The sequence below is a fragment of the Bombina bombina genome, chromosome 1 (genome assembly GCF_027579735.1).
Source record: "Bombina bombina isolate aBomBom1 chromosome 1, aBomBom1.pri, whole genome shotgun sequence".
NCBI lineage: Eukaryota > Metazoa > Chordata > Amphibia > Anura > Bombinatoridae > Bombina > Bombina bombina.
Window position 1 is genome coordinate 888,794,670 of NC_069499.1, and position 19,020 is coordinate 888,813,689.

At 41.7% G+C, this 19,020-nt stretch overlaps 1 protein-coding gene across 2 annotated transcripts in view; it reads left to right on the forward strand.

Moving 5' to 3' along the window:
- HEATR3 (HEAT repeat containing 3) overlaps positions 1-19,020 on the forward strand; it is a 369,897-nt gene that overhangs the window by 116,702 nt on the left and 234,175 nt on the right. For both annotated transcript variants that reach the window (XM_053699553.1, XM_053699552.1), the window contains exon 11: positions 7,482-7,618. In XM_053699553.1, coding sequence (XP_053555528.1) covers positions 7,482-7,618 — 137 coding nt within the window. The remainder of the gene's footprint in view (positions 1-7,481; positions 7,619-19,020) is intronic.

Here is a 19,020-nt window from a genome sequence, read left to right on the forward strand (position 1 = left end):
AATAGCAGACAAAGCCTTCTGAATCGCATCCTCAATAAAATCTTTTATATTCACAGGGATATCATGTACATTAGATGTTGAAGGAACAACAGGCATTGTACTAGTACTGATGGATACATTCTCTGCATGTAAAAGCTTATCATCATGACAACTGTTACATACTACAGCTGGAGATATAATCTCCGCTAATTTAGAACAGATACACTTAGCTTTGGTAGAACTGTTATCAGGCAGCAGGGTTCCAACAGTGGTTTCTGAGACAGGATCAGATTGCGAAATCTTGCAAATGAAAAAGAAAAAACAACATATAAAGCAAAATTATCCATTTCTCCAACATAGGTGTGTCCGGTCCACGGCGTCATCCTTACTTGTGGGATATTCTCTTCCCCAACAGGAAATGGCAAAGAGCCCAGCAAAGCTGGTCACATGATCCCTCCCAGGCTCCGCCTACCCCAGTCATTCTCTTTGCCGTTGTACAGGCAACATCTCCACGGAGATGGCTTAGAGTTTTTTAGTGTTTAACTGTAGTTTTTATTATTCAATCAAGAGTTTGTTATTTTGAAATAGTGCTGGTATGTACTATTTACTCAGAAACAGAAAAGAGATGAAGATTTCTGTTTGTATGAGGAAAATGATTTTAGCAACCGTCACTAAAATCCATGGCTGTTCCACACAGGACTGTTGAGAGCAATTAACTTCAGTTGGGGGAACAGTGAGCAGTCTCTTGCTGCTTGAGGTATGACACATTCTAACAAGACGATGTAATGCTGGAAGCTGTCATTTTCCCTCTGGGATCCGGTAAGCCATGTTTATTACGATTGTAAATAAGGGCTTCAAAAAGGGCTTATTAAGACTGTAGACTTTTTTTGGGCTAAATCGATTGATTATTAACACATATTTAGCCTTGAGGAATCATTTTATCTGGGTATTTTGATATAATAATATCGGCAGGCACTGTTTTAGACACCTTATTCTTTAGGGGCTTTCCCAAAGCATAGGCAGAGCCTCATTTTCGCGCCGGTGTGGCGCACTTGTTTTTGAGAGGCATGGCATGCAGTCGCATGTGAGAGGAGCTCTGATACTTAGAAAAGACTTTCTGAAGGCGTCATTTGGTATCGTATTCCCCTTGGGGCTTGGTTGGGTCTCAGCAAAGCAGATACCAGGGACTGTAAAGGGGTTAAAGTTCAAAACGGCTCCGGTTCCGTTATTTTAAGGGTTAAAGCTTCCAAATTTGGTGTGCAATACTTTTAAGGCTTTAAGACACTGTGGTGAAAATTTGGTGAATTTTGAACAATTCCTTCATGTTTTTTCGCATTTGCAGTAATAAAGTGTGTTCAGTTTAAAATTTAAAGTGACAGTAACGGTTTTATTTTAAAACGTTTTTTGTACTTGTTATCAAGTTTATGCCTGTTTAACATGTCTGAACTACCAGATAGACTGTGTTCTGAATGTGGGGAAGCCAGAATTCCTATTCATTTAAATAAATGTGATTTATGTGACAATGACAATGATGCCCAAGATGATTCCTCAAGTGAGGGGAGTAAGCATGGTACTGCATCATTCCCTCCTTCGTCTACACGAGTCTTGCCCACTCAGGAGGCCCCTAGTACATCTAGCGCGCCAATACTCCTTACTATGCAACAATTAACGGCTGTAATGGATAATTCTGTCAAAAACATTTTAGCCAAAATGAACACTTATCAGCGTAAGCGCGACTGCTCTGTTTTAGATACTGAAGAGCATGACGACGCTGATATTAATATTTCTGAAGGGCCCCTAACTCAGTCTGATGGGGCCAGGGAGGTTTTTGTCTGAGGGAGAAATTACTGATTTAGGGAACATTTCTCAACAAGCTGAACCTGATGTGATTGCATTTAAATTTAAGTTGGAACATCTCCGCATTCTGCTTAAGGAGGTATTATCCACTCTGGATGATTGTGACAAGTTGGTCATCCCAGAGAAACTATGTAAAATGGACAAGTTCCTAGAGGTGCCGGGGCTCCCAGAAGCTTTTCCTATACCCAAGCGGGTGGCGGACATTGTTAATAAAGAATGGGAAAGGCCCGGTATTCCTTTCGTCCCTCCCCCCATATTTAAAAAATTGTTTCCTATGGTCGACCCCAGAAAGGACTTATGGCAGACAGTCCCCAAGGTCGAGGGAGCGGTTTCCACTTTAAACAAACGCACCACTATACCCATAGAGGATAGTTGTGCTTTCAAAGATCCTATGGATAAAAAATTAGAAGGTTTGCTTAAAAAGATGTTTGTTCAACAGGGTTACCTTCTACAACCAATTTCATGCATTGTCCCTGTCGCTACAGCCGCATGTTTCTGGTTCGATGAGCTGATAAAGGCGGTCGACAGTGATTCTCCTCCTTATGAGGAGATTATGGACAGAATCAATGCTCTCAAATTGGCTAATTCTTTCACCCTAGACGCCACTTTGCAATTGGCTAGGTTAGCGGCTAAGAATTCTGGGTTTGCTATTGTGGTGCGCAGAGCGCTTTGGTTGAAATCTTGGTCGGCTGATGCGTCTTCCAAGAACAAGCTACTTAACATTCCTTTCAAGGGGAAAACGCTGTTTGGCCCTGACTTGAAAGAGATTATCTCGGATATCACTGGGGGTAAGGGCCACGCCCTTCCTCAGGATCGGCCTTTCAAGGCAAAAAATAAACCTAATTTTCGTCCCTTTCGTAGAAACGGACCAGCCCAAAGTGCTACGTCCTCTAAGCAAGAGGGTAATACTTCTCAAGCCAAGCCAGCTTGGAGACCAATGCAAGGCTGGAACAAGGGAAAGCAGGCCAAGAAGCCTGCCACTGCTACCAAGACAGCATGAAATGTTGGCCCCCGATCCGGGACCGGATCTGGTGGGGGGCAGACTCTCTCTCTTCGCTCAGGCTTGGGCAAGAGATGTTCTGGATCCTTGGGCGCTAGAAATAGTCTCCCAAGGTTATCTTCTGGAATTCAAGGGACTTCCCCCAAGGGGGAGGTTCCACAGGTCTCAGTTGTCCTCAGACCACATAAAAAGACAGGCATTCTTACATTGTGTAGAAGACCTGTTAAAAATGGGAGTGATTCATCCCGTTCCATTAAGAGAACAAGGGATGGGGTTCTACTCCAATCTGTTTATAGTTCCCAAAAAGGAGGGAACGTTCAGACCAATCTTAGATCTCAAGATCTTAAACAAGTTTCTCAAGGTTCCATCGTTCAAGATGGAAACCATTCGAACTATTCTTCCTTCCATCCAGGAAGGTCAATTCATGACCACGGTGGATTTAAAGGATGCGTATCTACATATTCCTATCCACAAGGAACATCATCGGTTCCTGAGGTTCGCATTCCTGGACAAACATTACCAGTTCGTGGCGCTTCCTTTCGGATTAGCCACTGCTCCAAGGATTTTCACAAAGGTACTAGGGTCCCTTCTAGCTGTGCTAAGACCAAGGGGCATTGCTGTAGTACCTTACTTGGACGACATTCTGATTCAAGCGTCGTCCCTTCCTCAAGCAAAGGCTCACACGGACATTGTCCTGGCCTTTCTCAGATCTCACGGATGGAAAGTGAACGTGGAAAAGAGTTCTCTATCTCCGTCAACAAGGGTTCCCTTCTTGGGAACAATAATAGACTCCTTAGAAATGAGGATTTTTCTGACAGAGGCCAGAAAAACAAAACTTCTAGACTCTTGTCGGATACTTCATTCCGTTCCTCTTCCTTCCATAGCTCAGTGCATGGAAGTGATCGGGTTGATGGTAGCGGCAATGGACATAGTTCCTTTTGCACGCATTCATCTAAGACCATTACAACTGTGCATGCTCAGTCAGTGGAATGGGGACTATACAGACTTGTCTCCGAAGATACAAGTAAATCAGAGGACCAGAGACTCACTCCGTTGGTGGCTGTCCCTGGACAACCTGTCACGAGGGATGACATTCCGCAGACCAGAGTGGGTCATTGTCACGACCGACGCCAGTCTGATGGGCTGGGGCGCGGTCTGGGGATCCCTGAAAGCTCAGGGTCTTTGGTCTCGGGAAGAATCTCTTCTACCGATAAATATTCTGGAACTGAGAGCGATATTCAATGCTCTCAAGGCTTGGCCTCAGCTAGCGAGGGCCAAGTTCATACGGTTTCAATCAGACAACATGACAACTGTTGCGTACATCAACCATCAGGGGGGAACAAGGAGTTCCCTGGCGATGGAAGAAGTGACCAAAATCATTCTATGGGCGGAGTCTCACTCCTGCCACCTGTCTGCTATCCACATCCCAGGAGTGGAAAATTGGGAAGCGGATTTTCTGAGTCGTCAGACATTGCATCCGGGGGAGTGGGAACTCCATCCGGAAATCTTTGCCCAAGTCACTCAGCTGTGGGGCATTCCAGACATGGATCTGATGGCCTCTCGTCAGAACTTCAAAGTTCCTTGCTACGGGTCCAGATCCAGGGATCCCAAGGCGGCTCTAGTGGATGCACTAGTAGCACCTTGGACCTTCAAACTAGCTTATGTGTTCCCGCCGTTTCCTCTCATCCCCAGGCTGGTAGCCAGGATCAATCAGGAGAGGGCGTCGGTGATCTTGATAGCTCCTGCGTGGCCACGCAGGACTTGGTATGCAGATCTGGTGAATATGTCATCGGCTCCTCCTTGGAAGCTACCTTTGAGACGAGACCTTCTTGTTCAGGGTCCGTTCGAACATCCGAATCTGGTTTCACTCCAGCTGACTGCTTGGAGATTGAACGCTTGATCTTATCGAAGCGAGGATTCTCAGATTCTGTTATCGATACTCTTGTTCAGGCCAGAAAGCCTGTAACTAGAAAGATTTACCACAAAATTTGGAAAAAATATATCTGTTGGTGTGAATCTAAAGGATTCCCTTGGGACAAGGTTAAGATTCCTAGGATTCTATCCTTCCTTCAAGAAGGATTGGAAAAAGGATTATCTGCAAGTTCCCTGAAGGGACAGATTTCTGCCTTGTCTGTGTTACTTCACAAAAAGCTGGCCGCTGTGCCAGATGTTCAAGCCTTTGTTCAGGCTCTGGTTAGAATTAAGCCTGTTTACAAACCTTTGACTCCTCCTTGGAGTCTCAATTTAGTTCTTTCAGTTCTTCAGGGGGTTCCGTTTGAACCCTTGCATTCCGTTGATATTAAGTTATTATCTTGGAAAGTTTTGTTTCTAGTTGCAATTTCTTCTGCTAGAAGAGTTTCAGAATTATCTGCTCTGCAGTGTTCTCCTCCTTATCTGGTGTTCCATGCAGATAAGGTGGTTTTACGTACTAAACCTGGTTTTCTTCCAAAAGTTGTTTCTAACAAAAACATTAACCAGGAGATTATCGTACCTTCTCTGTGTCCGAAACCAGTTTCAAAGAAGGAACGTTTGTTGCACAATTTGGATGTTGTTCGCGCTCTAAAATTCTATTTAGATGCTACAAAGGATTTTAGACAAACATCTTCCTTGTTTGTTGTTTATTCCGGTAAAAGGAGAGGTCAAAAAGCAACTTCTACCTCTCTCTCTTTTTGGATTAAAAGCATCATCAGATTGGCTTACGAGACTGCCGGACGGCAGCCTCCCGAAAGAATCACAGCTCATTCCACTAGGGCTGTGGCTTCCACATGGGCCTTCAAGAACGAGGCTTCTGTTGATCAGATATGTAGGGCAGCGACTTGGTCTTCACTGCACACTTTTACCAAATTTTACAAGTTTGATACTTTTGCTTCTTCTGAGGCTATTTTTGGGAGAAAGGTTTTGCAAGCCGTGGTGCCTTCCATTTAGGTGACCTGATTTGCTCCCTCCCTTCATCCGTGTCCTAAAGCTTTGGTATTGGTTCCCACAAGTAAGGATGACGCCGTGGACCGGACACACCTATGTTGGAGAAAACAGAATTTATGTTTACCTGATAAATTACTTTCTCCAACGGTGTGTCCGGTCCACGGCCCGCCCTGGTTTTTTTAATCAGGTCTGATAATTTATTTTCTTTAACTACAGTCACCACGGTACCATATGGTTTCTCCTATGCAAATATTCCTCCTTAACGTCGGTCGAATGACTGGGGTAGGCGGAGCCTGGGAGGGATCATGTGACCAGCTTTGCTGGGCTCTTTGCCATTTCCTGTTGGGGAAGAGAATATCCCACAAGTAAGGATGACGCCGTGGACCGGACACACCGTTGGAGAAAGTAATTTATCAGGTAAACATAAATTCTGTTTTCCTTATATGGCAATTTAAGGAATGGAAAAAAATGCAAATAGCATAGCCCTCTGAACATAGAAAAAAGGCAAGAGGCACATATGAAGTGGGGTTTAAATAATAAAATTATTTGGCGCCAAGTATGAAGCGCAACACGAAATGAAATTTTTTGGCGCTAAAAACATCCGGAAATGACGCAACTCGCGTCATAGCAGACGCAACCTTGTGCAAGGAACCTGGCGTCAACTAAGTCACCGGAAATGGTGAATTTGCGTCACCGAACGTACCTTTGCACGAAAAAAATTATCGCGCCAAGAATGACGCAATAAATATTAGCATTTTGTGGCACCGCAAGCATAATTTTGCCCGCGAAAATTAATGAAAATAGTCAATTTTGAAGAAAAGACTATACCCCAGGTAAGAAAAAATAACTTCCTAAATATGTTTTCCCCATTTTGAAACTTATAGTCTGCATAAACCTGACTCATGGCAAATATAAGTACAATACATATATTTAGAACTTTACATTAATACATAAAGTGCCAAACCATAGCTAAGAGTGTCTTAAGTAATGAAAACATACTTACAAAAAGGCACCTATCGACATATAGCAGATAGCCAAACCAGTACTGAAACAGTTATCAGTAGAGGTAATGGAATATGAGAGTATATCTTCGATCTGAAAAGGGAGGTAGGAGATGAATCTCTACGACCGATAACAGAGAACCTATGAAAAGATTTCCCACGAGGAAAACTATAGAATTCAATAGGTGATACTCTCTTCACATCCCTCTGCCATTCAATGTACTCTGAGAGGAATCAGGCTTCAAAATGCTGAGAAGCGCATATCACAAAAGAAAATCAAGCACAAACTTACTTCACCACATCCATAGGGAGGCAAAATTTGTAAAACTAAATTGTGGGTGTGGTGGGGGGTGTATTTATAGACATTTTGAGGTTTGGGAAACTTTGCCCCTCCTGGTAGGATTGTATATCCCATACATCACTAGCTCATGGACTCTTGCCAATTACATGAAAGAAAATTATATTTTGCACATTAGGTTATTATTTTAGCTATTTGTCTAACCTCCAAAATCTCCACTTGGGATGTAGAATGTATCAGTCATATTAGCTGGAAGCAGCATATGATTTACATTACCACAATGCATTATGGCTACTAGGTGGAATTTATGTATTTTTACCCCTTAACATGGGTTAAACACATTTTGAGGAAATTGTGTATACAATAATAAAATAACAATTACCACCACCTCCCCCCCCTTCTTTCTTTTTTTTTTTAATTCAAGGATGTTCACAGTCCAGCAAAGAGCCCTGACCTGTCTGCATAATATTCTGTCCATGCTGAATACAGAGAGCTTGGGAGGAGCCCCTGTTCTGCAGCAGCTTGCCCAGCATCTCTCAGAGATGGTCTTCAAACTGCCAGGTGAGATCTACAAACAATGTGAAACTGTAATTTAAAGTTCCAATACATTATGAATATAACATAAAAATAAAGTTTTTATTTTTTTTTCCTATGTTTCTTTCCCCTGTGTGTGTGGGTATGTCCACCTTAATATAACTTGAAAATGTCAATATACGATGATAGGGGTATGATCTGTCGGCCATTCACTTATAAATGTAAGCATAATTTTTGGTAGTGCAGATAGGCAGTAAGAATTTATATTTGTTAAAGCCAGCTATTATGTGGCCTACAAAGTGTATTGGTTGTGAAGTTATGGCAAATTATGTGGATATGGTATCCTATTATCATATTGCCTATTGTTTTTTGTTTTTTTCCTTTTTTTTTTTTTTTTTTTTTCTCTTGCCGCTTTCTGTACTACTAACTAAAGACTACTTTTTTTTTCTTTGTGATTTGTATATTGACAGATAAATAAAGATATATAAAAAATAAATATAAACCACCTGAATAGCTTATGAGTCTGCTTTTGAACCCTCCGAAACGAAACACCAGAAGATGCCCTGAAATTACGGAGACCACTCGTAGATCTCATCTGATAGACCCTAATTCTTTGATAGTATAACAAGACAGTGTAATAGGCCACTCATAAATATTAAGTTAGGAGATTACCTTGTAATAGGTCACTGATGTCTAACTGAAGTGCTTGTTTCTCTTTATTAGTTTGGCAATATAAACTATAAGGAAAGGAATGTTAGTCTTATATTATCAGCATAACAATGACTCGTGGTCAAAACATTAATATATGTATAGCAATTTGCTCCTACTGAAGATGTACACTATCTATTAGGAAAATATATACATGGCATAATGTACAGTAGAGTAAAACTAGAGATGGATATATTCACCACACAAGAGTATGCACAGAATACAATAAAATTAGCTCTTGAAGATCATTGGTGGCTCAAATGACTAATAACTCTTAGACATGAGCTAGAGAATCTTAGAGATATAGATAAATCTGCAGCTCCCCTAGCTATACATAACCCCTCCTAAACCTCCAAGCTCCCTTGGCTAATATGATAAGTCATATGTACAAAGCTGGCAGATGATTCATTTTAGGAGAGAAAGTCATCTGCTAATATAGAGCTACAAAATTGGATAAGAGGACATTTAGGCATTACATAGAATAAATGTTATGGACAAACATCTGGTCACTGAGAACCATATGTGTTGCATAAACACTGTTCTGAGCTAAAATGTAGTGAGAGCAGAGGTAATGGCTGCCTAGAACTCCAACAGACTAATGGATAACAATAAAAAAAAATCTGTTAATGATCACCAAAAATCTCTAAAAGACATCAGTGTTTGCCATATTAAGGGATGTTAAGAATAAGAGCAATATTTCTTAACACCAAAAATCAGTCCAAATTGGCATCAAGAGCTAAAGTTTAATGACCGTAATCTACTGGGCTATAAGGCAAATTATAACACATTGTTCTCAGAAAATGTTAAAGTCCAAGAACCATATTAAGTTGACAGCATAAGAAAGAAAGGGGGGGGGGGGGGACAACATTTTCAGCTTCTTTTTTTTTTTTTACATAACCTTTCCTGCTTGTCACAAACTAGACATTACATTTCTAGCTGCCACAAAACGTTCCACCAAGATTCCGGCAAATATAGTAGACCTCTTTGGAAGCATCCTTTCCCGAGTAGCTGCCTCATGGAATTCTCCATTAAGGGGGTCTGTATAACATATGACTTTCTTGCCACAACCAACTTTCCGTTCTCCTCTCTGCACTCTCCAGCTTGCTCAATGGCCAGGGTCATATATTGATGTGCTATTTCCCCCCCTTCACAATCTCCCTGGTACAGGGCTGGTCCATGTTCGAGATGGCACATAAAAAAATAATCTCCAGTCTATCACCCGCAGGTTTCTTCAGTGACTTCTTGAATGTTTCCCGATACTCAGCCAGCATATTGTAAATATCTTTTAGGACAAGATGGGTAAAATGACTTATAACTTCATGCCCAATGGTACAGTCCTGTCACCATCTTGACTCGGCGTATAGCCAGTTTTTAAATGGTAGTTAAGGGTCACTATTGCATAAAAGGTTATATTAGTGTGTGTCAACTCGCGCATGGAGAGAGGAGTTAAGACTTGGGGTTAACTCAATTGCTCCCCACCATTAAGACCTCATCTGCCATGATGGAATTCAGGCTCCAGCCTCCTAACTTATTCTCCACAGAAAGAAAGAGTACAAAGTAAACTAAATGTCCAGGCAAATATAACGAACAATTAGGTTGTTAGATGACTCTTTTTTAAATGATGATATATATAGGATTGTACAAGCCTATACTGTGTTGCACTGGATTCATTTTTGTTAGACATTGTAATTTAAAATATTTAATTATGTTTAGGGAAAAAATACTTTTTATTTTGTACCCTTTTCCTATAATTTATTTCTGAAAACTGTTGACTTTTAGTTATAAATAGAAGAGCATACTACAAACTTACACTATCTTCCCACAGTCATTGTTTACATATTCTAGACTCATTGCTGTCCCTGATTGGTCTCGGTAAAGAAGATTGGCCAAAGAAAACTTAACCTTGCATATTATTCTCTGGCTAATCTATTCTTTGAATTCATAATTCTTGTTGTTTATTCCCTTATTTCTTTCGTATGGCATGGAGAGTCCACGATTTCATTCTAATTACTAGTGGGAATTCAACTCCTGGCCAGCAGGAGGAGGCAAAGAGCACCCCAGCAGAGCTGTTAAGTGTCACTTCCCTTACCCATAATTCCCAGTCATTCTCTTTGCCTCTGTCACGGGAGGATGTGTGAAGATGGTGTCTGAAGATATTTAATCCTTTTATGGGTACTATTCCCTGCAAGCAAGGATTGGGGCTATGCTGTGTCCTTGTCAATCTCTTTAGTAAGAGTAATGGTGGCTTTTAGCAGTTGGAAGACGGCAAGGTAGTCTTTGCTTACCTTCAAACATTTATGCTACCCCTCTATAGAAAACCAGGGTTGGTTACTCTGGCAGATGACCTGGATAAAAGGAAAAACAGAGTCCGGTTGGGTCTAACATACCTGAAGAGCTGTCTACTGCCCTGCAGCTGGATCCACAGGGAAGTGCTTTTACCTTCCATAGTTGGAGGGACTCAGCACTTTAGAGTTTAAATTCCTCTGTGGACATCAAATGGGACATATTTATCCTATATATATATATATATATATATATATATATATATATATATATATATATATATATATATATATATATATATATATATATATATATATATATATATATATATATATATATATATATATATACACACACACATACAGTTGCAAGAAAAAGTATGTGAACCCTTTGGAATGATATGGATTTCTGCACAAATTGGTCATAAAATGTGATCTGATCATCATCTAAGTCACAACAATAGACAATCACAGTCTGCTTAAACTAATAACACACAAATAATGAAATGTTGCCATGTTTTTATTGAGCACACCATGTAAACATTCACAGTGCAGGTGGAAAAAGTATGTGAACCCTTGGATTTAATAACTGGTTGAACCTCCTTTGGCAGCAATAACTTCAACCAAACGTTTCCTGTAGTTGCAGATCAGACGTGCACAACGGTCAGGAGTAATTCTTGACCATTCCTCTTTACAGAACTGTTTCAGTTCAGCAATATTCTTGGGATGTCTGGTGTGAATCGCTTTCTTGAGATCATGCCACAGCATCTCAATCGGGTTGAGGTCAGGACTCTGACTGGGCCACTTCAGAAGGCGTATTTTCTTCTGTTTAAGCCATTGTGGTGTTGATTTACTTCTATGCTTTGGGTCATTGTCCTGTTGCAACAACCATCTTCTGTTGAGCTTCAGCTGGTAGACAGATGGCCTTAAGTTCTCCTGCAAAATGTCTTGATAAACTTGGGAATTCATTTTTCCTTCGATGATAGCAATCCGTCCAGGCCCTGACGCAGCAAAGCAGCCCCAAACCATCATGCCCCCACCACCATACTTCACAGTTGGGATGAGGTTTTGATGTTGGTGTGCTGTGCCTCTTTTTCGCCACACATAGTGTTGTGTGTTTCTTCCAAACAACTCAACTTTGGTTTCATCTGTCCACAGAATATTTTGCCAGTACTGCTGTGGCACATCCAGGTGCTCTTGTGCAAACTGTAAACGTGCAGCAATGTTTTGTTTGGACAGCAGTGGCTTCCTCTGTGGTATCCTCCCATGAAATCCATTCTTGTTTAGTGTTTTACGTATTGTAGATTCGCTAACAGGGATGTTAGCATTTGCCAGTGACTTTTGTAAGTCTTTAGCTGACACTCTAGGATTCTTCTTCACCTCATTGAGCAGTCTGTGCTGTGCTCTTGCAGTCATCTTTACAGGACGGCTACTTCTAGGGAGAGTAGCCGCAGTGCTGAACTTTCTCCATTTATAGAAAATTTGTCTTACCGTGGACTGATGAACAGCAAGGCTTTTGGAGATACTTTTATAACCCTTTCCAGCTTTATGCAAGTCAACAATTCTTAATCGTAGGTCTTCTGAGAGCTCTTTTGTGCGAGGCATCATTCACATCAGGCAATGCTTCTTGTGAAAAGCAAACCCAGAACTGGTGTGTGTTTTTTATAGGGCAGGGCAGCTGTAACCAACACCTCCAATCTCATCTCATTGATTGGACTCCAGTTGGCTGACATCTCACTCCAATTAGCTCTTGGAGATGTCATTAGTCTAGGGGTTCACATACTTTTTCCACCTGCACTGTGAATGTTTACATGGTGTGTTCAATAAAAACATGGCAACATTTCATTCTTTGTGTGTTATTAGTTTAAGCAGACTGTGATTGTTTATTGTTGTGACTTAGATGATGATCAGATCACATTTTATGACCAATTTGTGCAGAAATCCATATCATTCCAAAGGGTTCACATTCTTTTTCTTGCAACTGTGTGTGTGTGTGGGTGTATGTGTGTATATGTATATATGTATATATATATATATATATATATATATATATATATATATATATATATATATTATATGGTTTAGTTTGGGCAGCATCTGTCAGGGCACTGAACTGGTTAAGGGGTTAATGCATCTCCTTTTTGTATAAGGCTGGGCATGTGTGACATCGTATAAGATTTTTATTGTCCTCTGCATTGTGTATGTATGACTCATATTGAGAGGTAAGCTAAAGCATGGTGGAACAGTGTGTAAAAGATTTCAGCAGGTTTGATGTTTATCTGGCTTCTACTTTATGGCGGCATTTGGTCTATTTATATCGCTTCTTGGCGTTTTTTCTTAGGTAGTGGCCGCTTACTTTTTTAATGTTGCAGTTTTATTTTTCTAGGTGCGATCACGTGATCAATCTCCGTTCTTTTTCGGCTTCTCTCCTTGCCGATTTGGAAAGTGGAGCGTTGCTGCGTATATCAGCTCTGATTTTCAGCGGGTGGCTGAGAAAAGCCGATCGCTTGTTTAAAATAATTTTGTTTCTTTCCTCAGTTACACCGGAGGGTTAGTTTTCCTCAGTTTGAAATCATTATGAGGCAAACTAAGTAATTCAGTACAATTCTTTTCTGGGGAGCTTTTTTGGATTAAATATACTGACAGTATCTCTTTGAATGAGAGACTACAATGGTTAAAGTGCAGGGATTCAGTCTCTATATGACAGTGCATCTATCTCCTAAATAATTTCATTACTTTTCTTAGGAGTATTTTTTTGGTGTCATCTTTATTATTTAATCTCTAATAGTTTTGAATCCTATGGGTATCTGGTTTCAGGATGTTCTCTGATAAAGATCCTACTTTGTTTCTTAACTAATGCTTATACTATCTGGAGTAAGAAATCCTCCTATGTAGTTTTTATTCCACATGTTTAAATTGAATGAAAATGGCTACAGGATCTAATTCAATATCGGTTCCATCTATCTCTCGTGTTAAAGGGACAGTCTAGTATAAATTAAACTTTCATTATTCAGATAGGACTTTTAATTTTAATCAACTTTCTAATTTACTTTTATCATCAAATTTCTCCAACATAGGTGTGTCCGGTCCACGGCGTCATCCTTACTTGTGGGATATTCTCTTCCCCAACAGGAAATGGCAAAGAGCCCAGCAAAGCTGGTCACATGATCCCTCCTAGGCTCCGCCTACCCCAGTCATTCTCTTTGCCGTTGTACAGGCAACATCTCCACGGAGATGGCTTAGAGTTTTTTAGTGTTTAACTGTAGTTTTTCATTATTCAATCAAGAGTTTGTTATTTTCAAATAGTGCTGGTACGTACTATTTACTCAGAAACAGAAAAGAGATGAAGAATTCTGTTTGTATGAGGAAAATGATTTTAGCAACCGTAACTAAAATCCATGGCTGTTCCACACAGGACTGTTGAGAGCATTAACTTCAGTTGGGGGAACAGTTTGCAGTCCTTGCTGCTTGAGGTATGACACATTCTAACAAGACGATGTAATGCTGGAAGCTGTCATTTTCCCTATGGGATCCGGTAAGCCATGTTTATTACGATTGTAAATAAGGGCTTCACAAGGGCTTATTTAGACTGTAGACATTTTTTGGGCTAAATCGATTGATATTAACACTTATTTAGCCTTGAGGAATCATTTATTCTGGGTATTTTGATATAATAATATCGGCAGGCACTGTTTTAGACACCTTATTCTTTAGGGGCTTTCCCAAAGCATAGGCAGAGTCTCATTTTCGCGCCGGTGTTGCGCACTTGTTTTTGAGAGGCATGGCATGCAGTCGCATGTGAGAGGAGCTCTGATACTTATAAAAGACTTCTGAAGGCATCATTTGGTATCGTATTCCCCTTGGGTTTGGTTGGGTCTCAGCAAAGCAGATACCAGGGACTGTAAAGGGGTTAAAGCTTAAAACGGCTCCGGTTCCGTTATTTTAAGGGTTAAAGCTTCCAAAATTGGTGTGCAATATTTTCAAGGCTTTAAGACACTGTGGTGAAAGTTTGGTGAATTTTGAACAATTCCTTCATGTTTTTTCGCAATTGCAGTAATAAAGTGTGTTCAGTTTAAAATTTAAAGTGACAGTAACGGTTTTATTTCAAAACGTTTTTTGTACTTTCTTATCAAGTTTATGCCTGTTTAACATGTCTGAACTACCAGATAGACTGTGTTCTGAATGTGGGGAAGCCAGAATTCCTATTCATTTAAATAAATGTGATTTATGTGATAATGACAATGATGCCCAAGATGATTCCTCAAGTGAGGGGAGTAAGCATGGTACTGCATCATTCCCTCCTTCGTCTACACGAGTCTTGCCCACTCAGGAGGCCCCTAGTACATCTAGCGCGCCAATACTCCTTACTATGCAACAATTAACGGCTGTAATGGATAATTCTGTCAAAAACATTTTAGCCAAAATGAACCCTTGTCAGCGTAAGCGTGGATGCTCTGTTTTAGTTACTGAAGAGCATGACGACGCTGATATTAATATCTCTGAAGGGCCCCTAACCCAATCTGAGGGGGCCAGGGAGGTTTTGTCTGAGGGAGAAATTACTGATTTAGGGAATATTTCTCAGCAGGCTGAATCTGATGTGATTACTTTTAAATTTAAATTGGAACATCTCCGCATTTTGCTTAAGGAGGTATTATCCACTCTGGATGATTGTGAAAATTTGGTCATCCCAGAGAAACTATGTAAAATGGACAAGTTCCTAGAGGTGCCGGGGCTCCCAGAAGCTTTTCCTATACCCAAGCGGGTGGCGGACATTGTTAATAAAGAATGGGAAAGGCCCGGTATTCCTTTCGTCCCTCCCCCCATATTTAAAAAATTGTTTCCTATGGTCGACCCCAGAAAGGACTTATGGCAGTCAGTCCCCAAGGTCGAGGGAGCGGTTTCTACTTTAAACAAACGCACCACTATTCCCATAGAGGATAGTTGTGCTTTCAAAGATCCTATGGATAAAAAATTAGAAGGTTTGCTTAAAAAGATGTTTGTTCAGCAGGGTTACCTTCTACAACCCATTTCATGCATTGTCCCTGTCACTACAGCAGCATATTTCTGGTTTGATGAACTGATTAAGGTGCTCGATAGTGACTCTCCTCCTTATGAGGAGATTATGGACAGAGTCAATGCTCTCAAATTGGCTAATTCTTTCACTCTAGACGCCTCTTTGCAATTGGCTAAGTTAGCGGCTAAGAATTCTGGGTTTGCTATTGTGGCGCGCAGAGCGCTTTGGTTGAAATCTTGGTCGGCTGATGCGTCTTCCAAGAACAAGCTACTAAACATTCCTTTCAAGGGGAAAACGCTGTTTGGTCCTGACTTGAAAGAGATTATCTCTGATATCACTGGGGGTAAGGGCCATGCCCTTCCTCAGGATCGGCCTTTCAAGGCAAAAAATAGACCTAATTTTCGTCCCTTTCGTAAAAACGGACCAGCCCAAGGTGCTACGTCCTCTAAGCAAGAAGGTAATACTTCTCAGGCCAAGCCAGCTTGGAGACCAATGCAAGGCTGGAACAAGGGAAAGCAGGCAAAGAAACCTGCCACTGCTACCAAGACAGCATGAAATATCGGCCCCCGATCCGGGACCGGATCTGGTGGGGGGCAGACTCTCTCTCTTCGCTCAGGCTTGGGCAAGAGATGTTCTGGATCCCTGGGCGCTAGAAATAGTCTCCCAGGGTTATCTTCTGGAATTCAAGGGACTTCCCCCAAGGGGAAGGTTCCACAGGTCTCAGTTGTCTTCAGACCACATAAAAAGACAGGCGTTCTTACATTGCGTAGAAGACCTGTTAAAAATGGGAGTGATTCATCCTGTTCCATTGAGAGAACAAGGGATGGGGTTCTACTCCAATCTGTTCATAGTTCCCAAAAAAGAGGGAACATTCAGACCAATCCTAGATCTCAAGATCTTAAACAAATTTCTCAAGGTCCCATCTTTCAAGATGGAAACCATTCGAACTATTCTTCCTTCCATCCAGGAAGGTCAATTCATGACCACGGTGGATTTAAAGGATGCGTATCTACATATTCCTATCCACAAGGAACATCATCGGTTCCTAAGGTTTGCATTCCTGGACAAACATTACCAGTTCGTGGCGCTTCCTTTCGGATTAGCCACTGCTCCAAGGATTTTCACAAAGGTACTAGGGTCCCTTCTAGCTGTGCTAAGACCAAGGGGCATTGCAGTAGTACCTTACCTGGACGACATTCTGATTCAAGCGTCGTCCCTCCCTCGAGCAAAGGCTCACACGGACATCGTCCTGGCCTTTCTCAGATCGCACGGCTGGAAAGTGAACGTGGAAAAGAGTTCTCTATCCCCGTCAACAAGGGTTCCCTTCTTGGGAACAATTATAGACTCCTCAGAAATGAGGATTTTTCTAACAGAGGCCAGAAAGACAAAGCTTCTGGACTCTTGTCGAATACTTCATTCCGTCCCTCTTCCTTCCGTAGCTCAGTGCATGGAAGTGATCGGGTTGATGGTAGCGGCAATGGACATAGTTCCTTTTGCGCGCATTCATCTAAGACCATTACAACTGTGCATGCTCAGTCAGTGGAATGGGGACTATACAGACTTGTCTCCAAAGATACAAGTAAATCAGAGGACCAGAGACTCACTCCGTTGGTGGCTGTCCCTGGACAACCTGTCACGAGGGATGACATTCCACAGACCAGAGTGGGTCATTGTCACGACCGACGCCAGTCTGATGGGCTGGGGCGCGGTCTGGGGATCCCTGAAAGCTCAGGGTCTTTGGTCTCGGGAAGAATCTCTTCTACCGATAAATATTCTGGAACTGAGAGCGATATTCAATGCTCTCAAGGCTTGGCCTCAGCTAGCGAGGACCAAGTTCATACGGTTTCAATCAGACAACATGACGACTGTTGCGTACATCAACCATCAGGGGGGAACAAGGAGTTCCCTAGCGATGGAAGAAGTGACCAAGATCATTCTATGGGCGGAGTCTCACTCCTGCCACCTGTCTGCTATCCACATCCCGGGAGTGGAAAATTGGGAAGCGGATTTTCTGAGTCGTCAGACATTGCATCCGGGGGAGTGGGAACTCCATCCGGAACTCTTTGCCCAAGTCACTCAACTTTGGGGCATTCCAGACATGGATCTGATGGCCTCTCGTCAGAACTTCAAAGTTCCTTGCTACGGGTCCAGATCCAGGGATCCCAAGGCGGCTCTAGTGGATGCACTAGTAGCACCTTGGACCTTCAAACTAGCTTATGTGTTCCCGCCGTTTCCTCTCATCCCCAGGCTGGTAGCCAGGATCAATCAGGAGAGGGCGTCGGTGATCTTGATAGCTCCTGCGTGGCCACGCAGGACTTGGTATGCAGATCTGGTGAATATGTCATCGGCTCCACCTTGGAAGCTACCTTTGAGACGAGACCTTCTTGTTCAGGGTCCGTTCGAACATCCGAATCTGGTTTCACTCCAGCTGACTGCTTGGAGATTGAACGCTTGATTTTATCGAAGCGAGGTTTCTCAGATTCTGTTATCGATACTCTTGTTCAGGCCAGAAAGCCTGTAACTAGAAAGATTTACCACAAAATTTGGAAAATATATATCTGTTGGTGTGAATCTAAAGGATTCCCTTGGGACAAGGTTAAGATTCCTAGGATTCTATCCTTCCTTCAAGAAGGATTGGAAAAAGGATTATCGGCAAGTTCCCTGAAGGGACAGATTTCTGCCTTGTCGGTGTTACTTCACAAAAAACTGGCAGCTGTGCCAGATGTTCAAGCCTTTGTTCAGGCTCTGGTTAGAATCAAGCCTGTTTACAAACCTTTGACTCCTCCTTGGAGTCTCAATTTAGTTCTTTCAGTTCTTCAGGGGGTTCCGTTTGAACCCTTACATTCCGTTGATATTAAGTTATTATCTTGGAAAGTTTTGTTTTTAGTTGCAATTTCTTCTGCTAGAAGAGTTTCAGAATTATCTGCTCTGCAGTGTTCTCCTCCTTATCTGGTGTTCCATGCAGATAAGGTGGTTTTACGTACTAAACCTGGTTTTCTTCCAAAAGTTGTTTCTAACAAAAACATTAACCAGGAGATTATCGTACCTTCTCTGTGTCCGAAACCAGTTTCAAAGAAGGAACGCTTGTTGCACAATTTGGATGTTGTTCGCGCTCTAAAATTCTATTTAGATGCTACAAAGGATTTTAGACAAACATCTTCCCTGTTTGTTGTTTATTCAGGTAAAAGGAGAGGTCAAAAAGCAACTTCTACCTCTCTCTCTTTTTGGATTAAAAGCATCATCAGATTGGCTTACGAGACTGCCGGACGGCAGCCTCCCGAAAGAATCACGGCTCATTCCACTAGGGCTGTGGCTTCCACATGGGCCTTCAAGAACGAGGCTTCTGTTGATCAGATATGTAGGGCAGCGACTTGGTCTTCACTGCACACTTTTACCAAATTTTACAAGTTTGATACTTTTGCTTC